The 20,999-nt window shown below is 46.8% G+C and overlaps 1 protein-coding gene across 9 annotated transcripts in view; it reads right to left on the bottom strand.

Moving 5' to 3' along the window:
- Window positions 1–20,999, bottom strand: part of PRDM11 (PR/SET domain 11) — an 88,317-nt gene that overhangs the window by 24,404 nt on the left and 42,914 nt on the right. For 7 of the 9 annotated variants that reach the window (XM_034932440.3, XM_034932442.3, XM_034932441.3 and 4 more), the window contains exon 5: window positions 6,276–6,343. In XM_034932440.3, the coding sequence (XP_034788331.1) occupies window positions 6,276–6,343 (68 nt within the window). Of the gene's footprint in view, window positions 1–1,722; window positions 2,145–6,275; window positions 6,344–20,999 lie in introns of all 9 variants that reach the window. The other 2 variants (XM_055094316.2, XM_057299147.2) reach the window with 1 other exon arrangement.

Raw genomic sequence — 20,999 nt, 5'->3', positions numbered from 1 at the left:
GCACACTCGGGCTCCCTGCCAGCCCAGGTTCCCTTTGGTGGCCTCATTACATTCAGTCTCAGGGAGATGGAGGGGTGAGCGGAGCAGGATGCAGGGAACAGGCTTTACTGGATGCTGACCCCCCCATTTTTTCTTATCACGGGGTGGAATCCTCTTAAGACTTAGGAAAACACTGATTCACAGGAAGCCAGCAGACCCGGGTCCAAGTCCTGCTTCTGAATCGAGCTCAGGGCCACCTTGGTTTTCAGAGCTTACTTTCTGCATTGCAAGGAAGTTGAACTAAACGGTCTCCATGTTCTTTTCCAGTCCTAAACATCTGACTCTGTGAACTGCCACCTGTCAGGAGCCCCAGCCAAACAGGAAGCAAGTGGATCACAATGGCAGGGGGCCCGGGAAGGGAAGGTGCAAGTGAGTCTTTGTGAAGCACCTTCCCATGGGCTGAGCCACGGCTGCTTCCCCGGGGCCCCTCCTGCCTGGCTCCCACCACTCACGAGCCGGTCAGGCAGACGGCCTCTAGTGGGGACTGCAGCTGGCGGGGCACGGGGGAGATGTGCAGAAGTGGAAAGGAAGGGTTGCAGTCCCTGCGGAGGCCTCGAGTGCTCCCCCTTCTGCTGAGCCCCAACTAGAACTCCAGCCCCAAGGGACACCCGCCTCGGCCGCTGGGGCCCTGGCTTCAAAGTGCATGTGAGACACAGGAAGTAGAGAGGAAAGGCAGGGACAAGTACAGAGGGAGAAGAGGGGTGGGGAGCGGGTGGCGGAGCAGCCAGGAGGATGGAGAGGGAGCTGAGAGGCAGCACACAGAAAAGTGGGGGCAGGCAGCGTGGCTCAGGCAGGGGAGTAAGGAGAATAATAGAGGAACAAAGCAGTCAGGACCAGACACAGAAAGGAACTGATCTTTCCATGGCCCGGCCCGGGCCTTCACAGCTTGGCCGCCTCGTCTCCAGCCCCCTCCCCCGCGCTGCTACACTTGGGCTTTCCTGGCTTCTCACTGTTCCTGGAACGTGCCAAGCGCCTTCCTGATGCGGGGCCTCGTACATGCTGTTCTCTGCCTGCGCGCCTCCCCTCCCCTTCTCCGCGCCCCACGCTGCTGCCTGGCCTGGTTAACTCTTACTCTTCACATCCCAGTCCGCTGGACTTCTTCAGGTAGCCCTCCCCAGTCCCCAGTGGAGCCAGTTTTACCCACTCCTTAACTCTCAGACAGAGCTGCTACATAACCTGCAGGGTCAAATGCAAAATGAAAACGTGGGGCCCCTGGCTCAAAAACTATGAAGAATGTCCAGATGGCGACAGCAGAGCCTGAAACCCCGCGGCCCCTGTGACTGTTCAGGTTGCATGCTCATGAAGTCAGCCCTGCTCTCGGGACCTCCTGGACTCCTGTGTCCTCCATCCCTTCGTTTCCAGTTTACTCGTGCAATTATTTAACGTTGGTTTATTCCTAGGAGTCCAGGGTCTCCCCAAGAGCAGGGCCTGCGTGGGGTTTACACACAGCTGTCTTCCCAGCTCCTAGCACGGCTCTGGCACGGAGATGCTCAGTAAATATTCGAGAATGAATGCAAAAAGGGATGGAGAGGAGAAGAGTGGGAGAAGGAGGGGAGGATGGAAAGAGTGGGCTGGACAGAGAGGGACAGGAGAGAACCAGAGGGAAAGTCGGTGGGAGACTGTGGACTGTAAGCTGGGGGGCAGGCAGCCGGCTGGGCGGCAGGGGGGACTGGTGATACTCACAGCTGGTCGAAGGGCTGTCGGTGCCATCCAGTTCCGCCCTGGGGAAGCTGCGCCCTGCACGGGCCGTGAGCAGCGCCGACTCGATGGCCCTCTCGTGGGCCGTGAGCACGATGGTGGGGGCCCGGCCCCCGGCCCCAGGGCCCGACAGGGACTGCTGCATGAAGGCCAGCTTGTCCTTGGTCCTCCGTTTCATGTCATCCCATCTGTGCTTAATGTCCTTGACGGAGCGGGGCACCTGGCTGACGGAGGTGATTTTCCGGGCTATGCCTTCCCAAATCTTGTCCCTGTCAGCATGGGACAGCCGCATGGTCTCCCTCCCAAAGAGCACTGCTTCGTGGTGGGTCACCTCTGTGACAAGAATGTCCAGCTCCTCCTTGGAGAACTTGGGCTTCCTCTTACGCTCGGCCAGGTGTGCCACATTCCTTGGGTTGAATATCCCACAAAGCACAATTGGGTAAATGACCGTCAACGCAGGTGGTTCTCCTTCCTAATTGCTGGCCCCCAGCTGGGGAGCCAGGAGGCACCTGGGGCAACCTGGCCCCCACCACACCCTCCTCCTACTGAGAGGTCCCTTCCACTACTCCTCGGAGGGGAGGGTGGAAAGAAGAGACGGCGTTACACGGGAGGGAGCACTGAACTCAGAGTCGAAGGCCTTGGTTTCGGGGCCTGCTTTAGCTCTTACTAGCGGTGAGAGCTAGGGCAGTTCATGTTCAACCTTTCACACCTTATTCTCCCTGTCCAGAATAACAACCACAACTCTTCGGGTTTATTACTAAGGAGGGAAAAACATCATGATGTAAGGGGCTTAAAATCTCTTAAAGATAGCAATAAAGGATCTTATTGAAATTAGGATTAGCCCATTGCCTCTATAAAGCGATATTTACCTACAGCCCTACAGCTGAATGAATGGCTCGGAAGAATACGTAACCAGGGAAACTATTTACACTGGCTACCGTTGGGTGTAGCAGTGACAATGCCATGATTAGGGTGTGGCCACAGAAAGCTTATTCTGCCTAGTGGCTCTCTTCCCCTTCCCTGTCCCGGCCAGTTCTCCAAGCCCCCACCTTTGCATATGTGCAGGCAAACAGGTTTCCTTCCCATGGGAGTGCTTTCTTCGGGGGTGGGCTGCTGTGACTTTTTGGTAGAATTTGAGAAGCCCACGACTGTCCTGAGGGAGTCAAGTTCCACTTTGGTGGACACCAGGGGGACCTGGGATTCCCTCTCAACTGAGCAGCCAGAGGCCCTGGGCAAGGGGCACAGCATGGCCCTTCCATCTCACTTGGCTCCTGCTCTGGCTTTGGAACTTGATTTCTCCACATCGTGGCTCTGTCACCCTTTTAACTAGTGATAAAAGGTTAAAAAATCCACCCAAGAGAGGACATGAGGGTATGGAGGAAAGCTCAGAGCGCACTCACTCCTTGGTTTCCTTCTGAAACCAAGAGGGGAAGGCCGGCGGCACCAACATCCTTCAGCCCTCACCTTCCTACTCAAGCACCCAAAACACCAGGGCCCAGAAGATGGGAAGAAGACTGGGGGCCTCATTACCCAGTCCAAGATGGTGGCAGGAATATGGGACTAGACCTGGAACTAGAGACTGAGTCTCCTTGGGCCAAGCCATGGGACTCGTGTGAACCCAGTCTCCTTCTCCATAAAACTAGGGTGACAATTCTAGTGTCACTGTCCAGGGCTATCAGGAGGACTTAATGTGGGTGTCTCAATCTTGCCACTATTGGCAGTTGGGGCTAGATTATTTTTTGTTGGGGTGAAGGGGTGTCCTGTGTAATGCAGGATTTTATCAACATCCTTGGCTTCTATCTGATAGCATCCAACCATCAAACATGTCTCCAGGCCTTGCCAAATGCCCCCAGGGGCACAAAATAGTGCTCGGTTGAGAACCACCACAGACAGATCACCTAGATGGGGCTGTCATAAAGATAAGCTCAACACGACAGTGCCCATTCGCCTCCTGGCCCACCATTAATTTTGTTAAGAAACTAACTGAGTCCATTCAATCATCCCCAAGCGGTGCCATGACAGTGCAAAGGAGAGCATCTGCAAGTCAGAAAGAGCCACACCGCGGAAGCTGGACATGAAGGGAAAGGAGGATTCCCAGGATTAACAGCTTTCCAACAGCACAGGAGGGGCGTCACTCCAACAGCAACACAGTCACTCCAACAGCAACAGGAGGGGCGTCTCCATGGCAATAAACTGCATCCCTAACCCAAACCTGCTCTTTGAGTGGTCATAAGATGAGAGCCCACCAGCTGTGACTACCCAGATGCCATCTTGAATCAGGACAGGCTGGGAGCAGAACAGGACAGAAACCATGCTAGCAAGGTGGCAGTAGCAGAAACCCCCAAACCCCTGCTCACCAGTGCCCATCCAGGCCCAGGAAGCCACGCTTCACCTGGTCCCTTGTGCACAAGCAGGAAGAACACCGACCTAGGATTACAGAGCCAGGAGTTCAAATCCTGATTCTGCTACCCTGACTGTATGCTCTTAAGCAAGACCTTGCCCTGCTCTCAGCTTGACCACTGTGGCATGAAGATCTGTACAGAGCAGTGGTTCTCAATGCTAGTGGCACATCAGAATCACTAGCTTTAAAAATACCAAGGCCCAAGGCCAATCCCCAGCCCAATTAAGTCACAATCTGCGGGGTGCCAGAGGATAGATAAGTTAGTTTGGATGATAGCTCCCCTTTTTTGGGGTTTTGAGAAGGCCTTGTCCCCAGGGGGAAAGACCAGAGATGGGTGAAAGAGTGGAACAGATTCGGTTCTATGGGCAAAGCTCCCGGCGCCTTAAAAGCAATAGCACAGAAAGCCTGATTCCCAAGTGGACACACGCACGGTCTCCCCTGCTTGCCTGGAGCCAGGCTGCAGCCACAGGGCAGGCAGCACAGCAGCACAGGCTTGGGGTCCAAACTGAGCAGCCGCCCAACAGCCTGACTAGACACCACAACCCAGTGTCCCCAGACACAATCCTGGCCCCTTTGAAGGCCCATGTCAACGAACCCCTCCTCTTTCATCTGGGCCTCTGCAGCACATTGTGCCTCGGTGCAAAAACTACACTGGAAAGTCACCTCTGTGGTAGGAGGTGTGAGCCAGGGAAGGGCCAGCGGGGGTGGGGCATGGGGTGTGGTGGGGCAGGGCTGGGTGATCCACCCTGGTACCCATTTCACAGTCTGACTCAAACTAGGTGCTCAGTACACAGGTGATGAACTGTAAGTGCTCAGCTGACCTGGACCCCGTGGCAGTGAGAAGAGAAGGCAGTCGGGGTGTCAAGCCACCTCCCTGGGGCCACTTTCAGGGCAGTGTCGGATCAGCTGTGTGCAAGGAGGTTGGGGGCAGTCGATGCTATTCTCCACACTGCAAGGCAGGGGGCCCGCTGGTCTCTGGAGCCTCTGTTCTGCACCCATCAAACAGCAATGAGAACACCTGCCCTGACCCATAAGAGGGCGAACGCTAAAGTACTCTGGGAGGTGTGAACTGCTGCTCAGCCACTCTCTGATAGGAGTACAGGTGGGCAGTGGAGCCACTGGGAAGGACACAGGAGCCCTCATCACATACTCTGCGCCTCAAACCTGCTTCTCCTCATTTGCTTAGAAAGTCTCCGAGTTTAAGACAGCACACTCCTTTTTAGGAAGTTGCCCTCTCTCCAAGTACAAGCCCACCACCAGCCTCAAGGCCCCATGGGTCAGAAAACTGTGCAAATGCCGGCAGAGGGCCCCAGGCCCATGGTGTGGCTGTGCCCCTGACTCCAGACATCTGAGGCTTCCTTCCCCTCCCACCCAGATCCAAATCTCCAGCCAGTGCTCCTAGGTCCCAGAGAGAGGCCACCAAGCAGGCAACAAGGCATGTCAGATCTCCCACCCCTGTCCACAAACCCCACCAGGCAGAGTCCCTCGCACACGGCACAGACCATCAGCATCACGCTGGACCCATGGTTCTGGGCTCAGCTCAGCCATCCCTGGGTGACCCTGCCTGGGGCCAGTCTCCTGCCTCCTCTGGCTGGCATTTAAGAAAACTTCTGGTGCAAACTTCTGTCCCAAACACCGGAACAGGGTAAAGTTGACACTTCAAAGTACTCAAACATAGGCAGCAACACTGTCAAAAACTGAGCTGAAGACTTTGTCAGAGCCTTTTCTTCCATGGAGGCTGTTTAAACAACTGCTGGGGCTGCACTGGGACGATTCTCACACCACCCCTGCAGGAGCCTGCTCTGAGGTGTCACAGTCCTAGGTGGGGGACAGTCTCCTCCTCCTCCCTAGGAATGCTGCCAGGAGCCTGGGGCCCAGGTCCTCCAGACACACTGGCAAGTGAGCAGCCGGAGGGGTCCCTGCATCCCAACGGCCTGACCACACGCCGTCCTCTAGAGCCCCCTGATGGAGGCCTAGGGGAAAAGGTGGGTCCTTCAGAGCTAGATGCATCCAAACCCTGCAAACGGCAGCCTCCAGAAGTCTCCACCACTGGAGCTCCCACAGGCCCAACACACTCCCTTGGCTCCTTTCCAGAGGCCAGGCAAGACCCCCGGGACATCAGCAGAGCAGGGCTCACCTCATCCAGTTGGCTTTGGTCTCGTCTGAGCCATCTATGGACTTATAGCGGTTGTTCTTGTCCACAATCTGGAAGAAAGAGAAAGAGTCTAGGATGGGCCATTCTAGAGGGGTTCTCATGTCCCTGGGCTCCTTCCCAACCAGGGCCCAGGGCCTGGTCCCACCTGCTCCCTCCCCCTCCCCCTGAAATGTCACCACTGCTACAGAACTGAAATGCAGGCTGGGTTCAGAATCTCTGCTACCTACCCTCCACCCATTCCCATTCTTCTAGAGACACTGGAGATCCTATTCTCCTAGACACACAAAGCCCTTCACAGGTGTTTTGAATTCCTGGAAGATGGGAAGCAGATGGGACAATCTCCCTCCTCTGTCTTGATGGAATACTCAGCAACATGGCTGACAAGGGGCTTTTCCACTGGCCTCGCATTGCAACTACAAAGGCTAAACCAATCCTTCTCTCCTTACAGTTTCTGTGGGAGACAGAGGCCACTGCTGGATGACTGAACATATGTGATTTGAGAGAGTTCCTCCTCTCCCCAACCTCTAAATGTTCAAGAGCCTCAGGGTTTGAAGCTGGCTGGTTTCTCTTTCATTTCATCATCACTCTTTAATCAGAGTTCAGCTGGGTATGAAATTCTAGGCTAAGTTTTATTTTCTTTCAGCACTCTGAAGACTGCTAAAAAGACTGCCATCGGCGCAAAAGCAACAGCTGTCAGTCTAATGTTGTTCTTTTGTGGATAATCTGTCTGTGGTAAATTTTAAGACTTTCCTTTTACTCTTGATTTTCTGCAGTTTTGCTATGTGGTTTTGAAGTGAAGATTTACTTTCCTGAAATTCTCCTTACTACTTGATGAACACCTTTCAACTCCAAGACTCATATCCTTTTCAATTCTGGAAAATTCTCAGTCATTAGGCTTTTGAATACAGCTTCTCGGTCATTTTCTCCATTCTCTTTCAGTACAATTTCTGTTAAACACGTATGGCAAAAAAAATTAGCTGGGTGTGGTGGCGGGCACCTGTAGTCCCAGCTACTTGGGAGGCTGAGGCAGGAGAATGGTGTGAACCCGGGAGGTGGAGCTTGCAGTGAGTCAAGATGGCACCACTGCACTCCAGCCTGGGTGACACAGCAAGACTCCATCTCAAAAAAAAAAAAAAATTATGGGAGTAGCTCAATATATCCTTCATGTCTTTTAACTACTCTTCCATATTTTTCTCTTTATTATTCTGGGCACTCTCTGGAAAAATATCTCAGAGCTCTCTTCCAGTCCACTAATTATCTCTTTGGCTGTGTCTAATCCGGGGTTTCTCCCATCTACTGAGGTTTTTCCAACTTTCTTTGTTTTCTTTTTTAATGAGTATCTTTATTTTGATGAATATTTTTCATTCCCAGAATTTTTAATTAGTCTTTTTTTCAGGTCCACCCTTTTATACATCCTGCCTCTTTCTGTTTCATAGTGACATGTTCCTTCTTTTTCCTTTCTAACAGCTTTATTGAGGCATCATTGACATATAAGGTACAACTTGATAAGTTTTGACACATGAGCTAGATCAGGGTTGGTCCCCTGAAGACTTGGTGAAGCAGAGCCTGGGAGAACTCCTGGGAGATGGGAAACAGATGGATAGTCACCATGCCTAGACTCCTACCTAACCTAGTGCCATTCATAAGCCTCCAGTTCTCTTCAAAGCAGCAGAGAAGCCCTTTATCAATGTAAATCAGATCATGTCCCGCACCAGCTCAAAATGGCATCCACTGCACTTACAATAAAACTCATATTTATGGCCACAGCCTTCATACCCTACAGGCCTGCCCCCCAACTTACCCTGGGCCTCTCACTTCCTTTTCACTTTTCTGCAGCCTTGATGCCCTGAGGGTGAGCCTAGAGCCTCTTTTATCTACCCTTAAAAATAACAATAATCATGAAATATTTCAAGCATTCAGAAATTATAAAGAAGAATGCAGCTGACAACCCTGTGCCCATCAGCTAAAGCCAAGAAAAATTAACACGAGTTATATTTGTCTCAGGCCTCTCTCTCCTTTTGCTTCAAGAAAATGCTGAGATGCAGTGGAAGACCCTCTCTGCCTCCAACTTCTTCTCTTTCCTTTCCTCCCTCCAAGAGTAACCACCATCCTAGAGATGGTGGGAAGCCTTCCCATTTTTATGACACAAGGACTTTTCAAAGAGCAACATACAGGACTGTTTGCATGTGTGTAAAGTTTACAGAAATGGCACCCAAGTGAACATATCCTTTTTCAATTTTTTCCCACTAAGCTTTGAATATGTGGTCCCTTCTTAGCTTTTGGGTCTCAGATTATGTGAGTTTGACAGAAGAAGCCTCTCCTAGCCTTGACCCTAAAGGAAGTTCTTCCTGGCCATACCTCATCCCTGGTCTATCATGGCATTATCTCTGTTACATCATCCTGTAACTTCCCTTAAGAGCCCTAATTGCAGTGAGCATTTTGTTGATATCTATTTGTCGATTTGGTAACTGACTGCCTCCCTGGCTAGACCGTAAGCTAATGAGTGCAAAGCACGTGGCTGCCCTGATCACAATGGTGGCCCTGGTTCCTAACGCAGGGAGGGCATGGCATATGGTGGAATACCGGTTGAATGAAAGAATGATGGGAAAAAGAGCCTTTTAAGTAAAAAGCAACTTAAAGAGAAAAAAATTGGTTAAGTGTGATGCTCACACCTGTACTCCCATCACTTTGGGAGGCTGAGGCCAGAGAATTGCTTGAGGCCAGGAGTTTGAGACAAGCCTGGGCAACATAGCGAGACCCTGTCTCTACAAAGAATTTTTTTTTTTTGAGACAGAATCTCGCTCCATCACCCAGGCTGGAGTGCAGTGGTGCACCTCGGCTCACTGCAAGCTCCGCCTCCCAGGTTCACGCCATTCTCCTGACTCAGCCTCCCAAGTAGCTGGGACTATAGGTGCCTGCCACCATGCCCGACTAATTTTTTTTGTGTTTTTTTTAGTAGAGACAGCGTTTCACCATGTTAGCCAGGATGGTCTTGATCTCCTGACCTCGTGATCCGCCCGCCTCGGCCTCCCAAAGTGCTGGGATTACAGGCATGAGCCACCGCGCCCGGCCTCTCTACAAAGAATTTTTTAAAAAATTAGCCAAGTGTGGTAGTGCACGCCTGTGGTCCCAGATACTCAGGAGGCTGAGGCAGGAGGATTGCTTAAGCCCAAGAGTTTAAGGCTGCAGTAACCCATGATTGTGCCACTGTACTCAAGCCCGGGTGACAAAGCAAGATCCTGTTTCTAAAAGAAAAGAAAAGAAGAAAGAAAGAAGGAAAGAAGGAAGGAAGGAAACAAGAAAGGAAGGAAGGCAGGAAGGAAGAAAGAAGAAAAAATTATAAAATGTTAAGATTTTAGTAAAAATGAAATGAGTGCTATGCTGGAGCCAGCTTATGTTGACTGAGAGCCAACTGTTAAATTTTCAGGAATTTTGTGAACCAGTTGTCAAACACAGCCATTATTGAAAAACTAAACGATATAAACTTACAATTCAATAAATGATATATTTTTAAAAGGCAATAAATACTCAAAACTTAACCGTTCCCAATTATTTTACTACATTTGATTGATGATTTTCTATGCTCTCTAGGGTACTGGCCTCTACTGTAGCTGCAGAGTAGAAATACCATACAATAGTTGCGATTGCATATTTCTTCCCAATTGCACATTCAGTGATTTCATGCTAGTAGCTTGAAATCAGCCATGGGGGGAGCATTTACACCATGGAAATTGGCACATTGCCTCACCATCACCATCACCATCACCATCAGTTGTAAACATCTACCAGCACACCACTATGCATGTTTACATGAGCATAGATAGTCTAGGAGATACACATCAAAATCTCAACTCTCATTACTCTGGAGGGGAGGAAAGAGGGAAGCAGGGATGCTTTTGCTTAATTTGTCTATAAGACTGTACTGCCTTTGTGTTTTAAAAATCTCAGAAAACTAAAAAGAGAAAACATGCAACTCAAGCTTCCCCTTCCATGGCAGTTTCCCCAAGTGATGCTCCAGTCTGCAGGGCCCCTCCCCTGGAATCTCAGAGAACCCTGGATTTTATCATAACACTACTCCCCCTACATTATCATTTCTGATTGCTCCCCTGTCTCCTGGGGGAAAAGAGAAGCATCTCTAGTTCCTACAGCCAGTAGTAGGAGCACATGGAGGGTAGTAAGAGCCATGGAGCCAGAGGAATTGGCTAGAATTTCAGCTTCACTGCACACAAGCTGAGTGGCCTTGGGCAGATCTTTGCTGACCATGCCTCAGTTTCCTCATCTATAAAACTGGATAAAAACCAACCTTGTAGCACTGCTGTCATAATGGAAGTGGAAGACACTCAGTGAACAGTCATTGTTAGCACTGTGATCATAATCAGGATTATTAAGAGTTCAAATACTAATTACTAATTTGGGGTGGTGGGAGGCCTGTGGTTCAACACTGAGTTGTAATCAGTCTTGGCAGTTTCATCTGGACAGAGAGGACTGGGTGAGGGCTGTGAAGGACATAGGAACCGCCTGAGACCACTGTCTGCTGGGTTCAGGTCTAGAGCTTTTCTGACAGGTGTTTTTGGCTTATCTTTCCCACCAATTAGGATTGTCTCATATCAAGCATTTATTCACTCATTCATTCATTCAACCAACAAACGTCATGGAGGGAGAGGCCACAGTGACAGGCTCTGGGGATAAAATGTTGACCCAGGCAGAGAGTGTCTTTGCTCTTAGAAAGCTCACAGCCTAGCGGGACACAGAAGAGAGGCCACTGTGATATGGCATGGCCAGCCCCATGGTGGAGAATTATGTGGGATTATGGGATCTCTGAGCTGCAGCCCTGGACCTGGGAATCTATTGAGGACCTTTTCTGGGGACATGGAGTCTAAGCTGAGATCTTAGAGAAGAGAGAGATGGTGCCCTAGGCAGAGGGTGCAGGGCAGGCAGGATCTCGCAGGGCCTGTGGACCACGTTACATGCCACTGATGAGCCCAGGCCATCCTGAGTAGAGAGCAGGCTGTGGGCTTCCTATTCTGGGACTGACAGGGGTCCAGGAATGACAGCAGGGCCAGATGCTCAGGACCAGCCCCCCAGAAGACTGGTCTCCCAGTGACTTCCCTTGCCTTATCCCTCAAGGTCAACTCCTTGGTCCCTCTGAACTCAGCACTTTGGACCAGCCCAGAAGCTCTGAGCATTGTGATACAAGGCCTTTGATAACCTGGAACCAGGCTGATAACCTGGGGAACCTGCATGGTGAGAGGCTCCCTTAGCCTGGAGAAGAAGAGGCCTGAGAAAGCAGAGCCATCATCATCAGATGTGGGAAGGACGACCATGTCGTGGGGACAGGATGGTTAGAACGCGCATGCATCTAGAGGGATACAGGCCTGAACTCAGCACAAAAAGTGATGGTCTAACATGCAGAAGAGTCCTAAGATAGGACAAGAACCCTGTGAGGTGGTGAGCTTCCTGTTAATGGGAGTGTTCAACCAGGGGATGATTTGCTAGCAGGGAGGCTGAAAAAAGGACTTCCTCACTCAGTGGAAATCTGTCCTAAATGACCTCAAAGTTCTGTCTAAAATGAAGACTGAGAGATGCTCATAAAAATAACATAAAAGCATGGAGTTTGGCCCCCTGAGCGAAGCATGGTCCAGGTGGATCCACATGCTATTTTAGACCATGGTAATAATTAATAAAGACAATAAAAATAAAGCCTCATTAACAGCTACCACTTATGGAGTACTTCACTATGTCAACTGCTTTGACACACTATTAATTCTCACAGCTACTATGATTATCCTCCTTTTACAGATTGGAAAACTGAGGCTGAGGGCTGTTGGTAACCTGCCTGAGGCCACAAAGGAATTTTCCACACGGGAAGCTGGAGTTTAAACTTGGGTCTCTGACAGTACAGTCCATGCTTTAACCACTTTGTAGAGCAATGGATGTTAGCCCCAAGATTTTCCTAATGACTCCATTAACCACCCTCAACCATTCTTGAAACCCAGAATCAACCAGGACTCTTCTGGGCCCCTCTCTGAACTTCCAGCTTTGCCTCTGAGCAAATCTGCTATCTGCAGGTTGGCATTTTAATAGGGAAGAATGCTCTGCTTTGCAACAGAATGTCTGTCTGCCCCAGTTGAAGATTCACTGTTGGGCTCCTCTAAATGGTGTCATGACCAGATGCTGCAGAGATGGATTTTCAAAAACCTGATTTTTTTGCAACTTTCCAGGAATTCATTGAATCCATAAAGCATTCATAATTCAATCCTGCATTTCTTCATAGAGCAAAGTAGTTACAAGAATGACTGGTGAAGCCATTCACAGTTGATGAAGCGCTTTGGCATACCTCAAATGCTCCTCTCCCAAGCCCCAGGAGGCAGATGGCATCACTTCTTTTCTCTAGCTACTCCCCAGCCCAGACAACTGAAGACCTGAGAGATAGAGATAACCTGAACTTGAACTTGAACTCTGGCCTCTGCTATGGCCACAGACATGGAGTGAAGAATACTTAAGCTAGATGAGGGCATCTGAGATTATCCATGCTCTAGGTTTCTAACCTGGTGTCTGGGAAAGGGGGCATCCCTTAAAATGTGTGCAACATTTTGTGAACATTGGCACGTGAGTATAACTTCCTAGGTGATTCAAAAAAGCTCAAGAACCATGATTTAACCCATCTGCCCTAATTTAACTGATAAGGAAATGAGAACTTCCTTTTATTAATCCAAAACTTCCTTTTATTATTATTTTTATACTTTAAGTTCTAGGGTACATGTGCACAACATGCAGGTTTGTTACATATGTATACATGTGCCATGTTGGTGTGCTGCACCCGTTAACTCGTCATTTACATTAGGTATATCTCCTAATGCTATCCCTCCCCCTTCCCCGCACCCCACGACAGGCCCTGGTGTGTGATGTTCCCCACCCCATGTCCAAGTGTTCTCATTTTCAATTCCCACCTATGAGTGAGAACATGCAGTGTCTGGTTTTCTGTCCTTGCGATAGTTTGCTCAGAATGATGGTTTCCAGCTTCATCCATGTCCCTACAAAGGACATGAACTCATCCTTTTTTCAAATTTCTTTTCGGTTTAGACCGCTTTTTGAGGTATGACTGGCATACAAAAAGCTGTATGTATTTAACATATCTAACTTGATGAGTTTGGAAATAAGTGTACACCTGTCAAACCGTCGCCACAAACTATGATATAAACATATCCATTACCTCCAAAAGATTCCTCCTGCTCTTATTATTATTATTATTATTGTGATAATACTTAACATAAGATCTACCCTTTTAGCAAATTTTTAAGCATGCAATACAGTAAACTATAGGCTCTATGCTGTACAGTAGATCTCTGGGACTTACTCATCTTGCATAACTGAAACTTTATACCCTTGGACTAATATCTCCCTATTTCCCTCTTTCCCAGCCACTGGAAACCACCATTCTACTCTCTGTCTCTATGAATTTGACTATTTCAGATTCCTCCTATAACTGGTATCAGGTAGTATTTGTCCCGTGTCTGGCTTACTTCACTTAGCATAACGTACTCCAGGTTTACCCACGTTGTTGCAAATGGCAGAATTTCCTTCTTTTTAATGCTTAAAAAGACTCTGGAGACCTGGTTAATGAGGCATGTTGACAAACAATCCTAAATTCCACATCCAGGTTTTATATACTTTGATTTCACCTCCCACCCTCAACCATTCCTGAAACCCATCTGATGATAACTGTGGATACTAAAGCTGGCTGTGATCTGCTCATCACATGCTAAGTACTAGGCATGCAACAAGCATTAGTATTTACAACAACTCATAGGGGTGTGTTCCATTAGACTGTGCATCCTCATTTTATGGATAAAACCACTGGAGCTCCGAGAGAATAGGTGAGCAGCCCAAAGACACATTTCTCGCAGGTGGTAGAGCCAGGATCGGAATCCAGGAACAGAGCCTATAACCAACTCAGACAGCTCTTCCCTTTGCAAGTCCTTCTTTTCTGCCTGTAAAAGGTGCCAGGACTATGGACCAGCCTCAGGACCAACCACCCGCTACCCTGACCACACACAGCCTTGCTCTCCTTGGTAAGGAGGCAGGCTCCTGGTGAAAGGCAATAGCATTCTGAGTACTAGTTTGGACCCTTGGGGAAGAACTAGAGAAGCAGCTGTCAAGCAGACTGGCCTCAATCCCATCTCTTAGTTATGCCTTTTTATGAATGGTCTTGGGCAAGGGTGAGAGAGAGATCCAGGAGTATCTGGATCAGGAGTTTGCTGCCTATCTAGGGGGCAGCAAAAATGTAAACTGGAATGAGCCAGAGAGAAATCAGATAGAAATACACTTTAATTATCATGCTGCAGATTGGAAGAGTCTTCCAAGTTAACCTGGCAGAAGAACGTAGTTAACAGGGCTGACATGAAAAGCACCCCATGGAGCTGTTAAGTACACAACCGGCGCATCCATCCTGGGTAGCTCTCCCCAAATAACCGCTGAAATGAACAAGAGATAGAAAAAAAGCAGAGCAAAACCCTCATGCTTCACAATGAGGTATCACTTCACATCCACTAGGATGGCTAGAATAAAAAAGTCAGAGAAAAACAAGGGTTGACAAGAATGTGGAGAAATCAGAGCCCTCATATACAACTGGTGGGAAAGCAAAATTGATCAGCTGCTTTGGAAAACAGCCTGGCAGATCTTCAAATGATGAAACCTTGAGTTACCATTCCACTCCTAGGTATTATGCCTGAAAGAAATAAAAACACATGTCCGCATGGAAACTTGTACACAAATGTTTACAGCAGCATTATTCATAATAGCCAAAAGGCAGAGACTGTCCATCAATGGATGAAGAGATCAACAATATATGGAACATTTTTAGGCCATAAAAGGGAATGATACGGCCAGGTGTGGTGTCTCATGCCTGTAACCCCAGCACTTTGGGAGGCCAAGGTGGGTGGATCACTTGAGGCTAGGAGTTCAAGACGAGCCTGGCCAACATGCAAAACCTCATCTCTACTAAAGTACAAAAAAAAAAAGAGCTGGGCATAGTGGTGTACACCTGTAATCCCAGCTACTTGGGAGGCTGAGGCAGGAGGATCACTTGAACCTGGGAGACAGAGGCTGCAGTGAGCCAAGATCGAGCTACTGCATTCCAGCCTGGGTGACAGAGAGAGATGCTGTCTCAGATAAAAAAAAAAAAGAAAGAAAGAAAGAAAGAAAAAGGGAATGATACATGCTGCCACACAGATGAACCTTGAAAACATGAAGCGAAGTGAAAGAAGCTTGTCACAAAGACCACATACTACATAATCTCATTTTTATGAAAGGCCAGAATAGAAAAATCCATAGGGTCAGAAAGTAGATTAGTGGTTGCCTAGGGATGGGTGGGGGTGAGGGGTTGAAGATGTGGGTTAAGGGGATTGGAAGAGGGGAACGACAGCCAGAGGATACAGGATTTGATGAAACCGACTGTGATGATGGTTGCACATACCTGTGAATATAGTCAAAATCATTGAATCATACATTTTAAATGGGTGAATTATATAGTATGTGAATTACATCTCAATAAAGCTGTTAAAAAATAAAATCTGCCAAAGGTTCATTGTTACCAATCAAACAAGGAGAAGGGAACGATCTTACGTCCTACATATCCTATGCTTGAACAGTGACCCCTAAAGAAACAGGTTTCCATGCGAGTGGGAAGACCAGCAATGGGATGCCAGGAAGGCATTCTAGATATTCACATCTGAGGCCTGGAGATGATGAACTGGAGATCTAGTTAAAAGTCCTGGCCCCATAAATGACCTGTATAACCTTAGATAAGTAACATGGCCTTTTAAGCCCCAGTTTCCCAATCTTTAAAAAGAAGATAATAACTATCCCACAGTACTGTTGTGAGATATACAAATCATTTAGTACTCAGTGAACAGCAGCTATTATTGTTGCTACTATTATTGTTGTTATTGTTGTTCATCAACCCTAACTAGCATCTTTGGAGGACCCACTGGGGTTTGGAGTGCTGAATTAGGTTCAGAGAGCCTAGTTCAACAAGAGCTCTCCTTGGGGAATTTTCAAACACCAAGAAACCCCAAATCTCTGCGGCAAAGCCAGGAAGTTTACTAAAAATTAGTGTCTCTCAAACTAGGGTCTTTGGATATATTCTCAGGATCTGAATGTTTTCTCTAAGAATTTTTAATTCCATGTTTTCATTTAAAAAAATCAATATGCGGGAATCCTCATGAGATTTCTGCACCCGCAAGAGTACTGCATTTATGGCTGAGGTGGCATCCGTGTCAGATTGAATCCCTGGCCCCAGCTCTTCAGCCATCCGTACCACCTTTTGCCACAGGATTCTGAACTAGACTGTTTAACAGGCAGCCTGCACTTCTTTGCTCCTTGACCTTACGTTCAACTGTGAAATTGATGTAGCCAATGAGATATTAGCAAACATGATATGAGCAAAGTCTCGAAATGTAGAAAAGCTCCCCCAGGGAGCCCTTGCTCCTTCAGCTGGGGCCCAGAACAGACATGCTCCAAGTGTCTGGAGCAGACCTGGCTCCAGAGAGAGAAGCCAAGAACCCCCAGCAGCTGGAGTCCGGGCAGCCCAGCAAGCCCAGCTATGTGAGCCAAACTGCAGCCAACCAGCAGATACACAAGTAGAAATGAGGAACGGCAGCTGACCAGCAGATACGTGAGCAAGAGTAAATGATTGTCGTTCTATGTCAGGGCTCAGCAAACTACGGCTTGTGGGCTAATTCCAGCCCACCACCTGTTTCTGCATGGCCCACCAGGCTAAGAATGATTTTAAAATTGTTGAAAATAAATCAAGAGAAAAACAATATTTCATGATGTGAAAATTATATGGAATTCAAACTTCAGTATATATAAATAAACTTTTATTGGAACATGGCACACTGATGGCTGCTTTTGCACCATGATGGCAGAATTGAGTCATTGAGACAGACACTGTATAGTCTGCAAAACCTAAAATATTCACTATCTAGCCCTTTACAGAGAACACTTGCTGACCCTTGTTCTATGCCACTGGGCTTTGAGGTAGCTTGTTTTACCCCAACAGTTGACCATACAACCCCAATTATGACTACTTGCTATGAGCCAACAAAAAAAGAACAGATATAAACTTAATATGTAAATGTTGCACTCCAGCAAAGCAAAGGCCAAGACACATCATGGCAGTTGCAATAACAAAGATAGATGGGTGTGATGGCACACTCCTGTGATCGCAGCTACTCTGGAGGCTGAGGCAGAAGGATGGCTTAAGTCCAGGAGTTTGAGGTTATAGTGAGCTATGATCTTGCCATTGCACTCAGCCTGGGCAATAGAGTAAGTTCCCATTTCTAAATAAATAAATACATACATAAATAAAAGATTTCCCAGTGTTTCAAATAGAGACAAATAGTAGGAAAGTAAAGATATCACACTGAACACAAAAGTACAGGCATTCCAAACTCCAAAGACTCTTGCTGTGTCTCAGTAGTCACTACGATATTCGCCTTATAAATAGCAATTTTGTTTCAGTGACACATCATCAACTATCCCATTAGAATGACTTTGTTAACGTGTATTATGTTGAGGTTTTTGTAGTTAATTTTATATGTGTAAACTTGTTTTGGCTTTACAGTTGTTTAAAAGTTATAAGTACAAGACACTTTGTGTTTACCAAGCTATATGTTTATACCTTTTTAAGTAACATGAAAATAAAATTAATGTAACATGAAGACTCCAGGAACATTAAAAATCACCTGAACTTAACACTGTTCAGGTGTGAGAAACACAGCTACAGTAGAATGGACTGGAAAGCCAAGAAATAGAGGAGGTCAGGTTAGGAGCTGGTCTGTACTGGAAATATTATACAGGTTCAGAATAATTTTTCATGTTCTACTTTTGCTCTGATACAATAGATGTACAGACTTGGCTCCAGCCAGAACTGGTTCATGAGCATATTACATTTTCCCGGGGAAATCTTTGGTTTGGTTTGTGATTCAATAACTAAACTACCAGCACTTATAAAACAGCTACACAAGCTGAGCCCATTTAATGCTTCTGATATTCAGAATCTTTGGATTGAGGTATTCATTTTTACTCCTGGAAAAGCTGATATTGAATCAATAGTGTTTTATGATCCATTGCATCTGAGAACACAAGAAAAGTGACTTTCACTCTAGTCTCATCTTCCATTTTTCCTTCTAAGCACACTTGGTACCTCTGTTATACCCTAATATTAATACCATCCCCACCTGACTGTTACGTGTGTGCCCCAGGGCCTTTGTAAATTCCATGACCACTGCTATGCTGCATTCCCTCAGTTTCTGACATGGTAGGACATTTGCATCAACTCATCCATCCCTCCCTCAAAACCTAGTTTGGCTAATGAGAACACATGGACACAGGGAGGGGAACGTCACACAGGGGGGCCTGTTGCGGGGGTGGGAGGTGAGGGGAGGGAGAGCATTAGGACAAATACCTAATGCATGGGAGGCTTAAAACCTAGATGACGGGTTGTTAGGTACAGCAAACCACCATGGCACATGTCTACCTATGTAATAAACCTGCAGGTTCTGCACATGTATCCCAGAACTCAAAGTAAAATAAAATAATAATAATAGTAATAATAATAATAATAAAACCTAGTTTGGCTTAGAAGCAAGGACACCCCAGTAGCAATTGCACACCTACCATTCAGAGATTTTGGCTCCTAAACACCATTTCCCACTGAAAGGAATCACAGCTCCTACGAGAGACAGTGGGAATATCTTTTCGTGCCAGAAAGTAAGGAAAAAGTGCTAAAATAATGATGGGGATGTGTCGAAAGAACAAGGAGCCAGTTTGAAAGCGTTCCCACTGGCCAAATCTAGGGCAATTTAAACATCAAAATGAATAATGACAGACATGGATTCCAACACATTGAATAAAAAAAGAATTCATGTTCATACGAATGCTAAAAATAGCTTTAAATGAGGATTGAGTGGGGGTGAAGGTTGAGCACTATTTTTTTTAAACAGAAGAATGTCAAATAATAAATGTAGAAGAGAAAAAATAGAAAAATCATTTTAACCATGAATAATAATTGATACAGACAAGAATCATCAATAGTTGTTAAAACCATTGAGTAAAAGACAAGACAAACTGCCACCAGGTGCCTCCTGATGGCACACCGTGAGAAAGACCTAACATTGCTTGTGCCAAAAAGCTGTAATCGGAATCCACCATGAAGAAACAATCAGACAAATCTAAACTGTGGAACATTATGCAAACAACTAGCCTGAACTTTTCAAAAGTATCAATATCATGAAGAGAAAAAACAATACAGGGGAGACTTTTCTAGAATAAAGGAGACTAATGAGATGTGACAATTAAATGCAATGTGTGATACCTGCACGGGTCCTGGATGGGGAAAAAACCACAAAGGATGTTACTAATGGCAATTAGGGAAATCTGAATATGAACTATAGCTGAGACAGTATTGTATCCATGTCAAATTTCCTGGGTGTAATCATTATATGGTGGTTAAATAGCTCAGGGGTCAGCCAACTATGGCTGTAGTTCAAATCCAGCCCCCATTGTCTGTTTTTATACAGCCTGCAAGCTAAGAATCATGTTGCATTTTTTTAATGACTAAAAAATTATTTTTATGTAATTTTATTTCTATGACTTTCAAATTTCATTTGAAATAATATGCAATTCAAATTTCAGTGTTCATATAAAGTTTTATTGAAACATAGCAACACTCATTCATTCATGTATCATCTATGACTGCTTTTGCAGTGCAAAGGCAGAGTGGAGTAGTAATGACAGAGGCTGCACAGTCCATAAAGCCGAAAGTATTTACCAGGTAGCCTTTAAAAAAAAAAGTTTGCTCACCCTGGTATAGAAGAACACCTTGCTCTTAGGAATTTGGCTGAAGTGTTTCGAGGTAAAGTGTCATGATGTCTCTGTAACTATATCTCAAACAGTTCAGAAAAAAAAAAAAAAAAAGAATGTGTGGCCGGGCGCGGTGGCTCATGCCTGTAATCCCAGTACTTTGGGAAGCCGAGGCAGGCAGATTGCCTGAGCTCAGGAGTTTGCGACCAGCCTGGGTAACACAGTAAAACCCCATCTCTACTAAAATACAAAAAAATTAACCAGGCATGGTGGTGTGCGCCTGTAGTCCCAGCTACTTGGGAGGCTGGGGTGGTAAAATTGCTTGAACCTGTGAGGTGGAGGTTGCAGTGAGCTGAGATCATGTCACTGCACTCCAGCCTGGGTGATAGAGTGAGACTCCATCTCAAGAAAAAAAAAAAAGTGTGTGTGTGTGTGTGTGCACGTGTGTGTGTAGGTGGTGTAAGTGTAGAAAGAGAGATAAAGCAATGGGTATAAAGTGTTAGCAATAGATGAATCTACAGGCAGGTGTGAGGGTATTCATTACACTATTCTTGCAACTTTTCAACCGAGTTTGCAACTTTCAAAATAAAGAGTAGAAATTAACAAGCAAGCATGAAAAGCACCTGCTCATGCATGCTCACACACTGCACGACTACCCTGTCTCAAACGCCCCTTTTCTTTCTTCTCGAACAAACCTGTTACTCCTCACTTCTCTGAGCATCCCCGAACTTGGTAACACCTGCCTGTCCCCACCACATGTCATGGCACTGCAACTGTCTGCTTATTTCAACTAGCTAAGCACTCAGGGCCTCTCAGAGGCTATTCTGGAGGATGTGCCAT

This window comes from Pan paniscus, chromosome 9 (genome assembly GCF_029289425.2).
Source record: "Pan paniscus chromosome 9, NHGRI_mPanPan1-v2.0_pri, whole genome shotgun sequence".
Classification (NCBI taxonomy): Eukaryota; Metazoa; Chordata; class Mammalia; order Primates; family Hominidae; genus Pan; species Pan paniscus.
The sequence above is the reverse complement of the archived record's forward strand: the minus strand, read 5'-3'. Positions and strand labels throughout refer to the sequence as shown.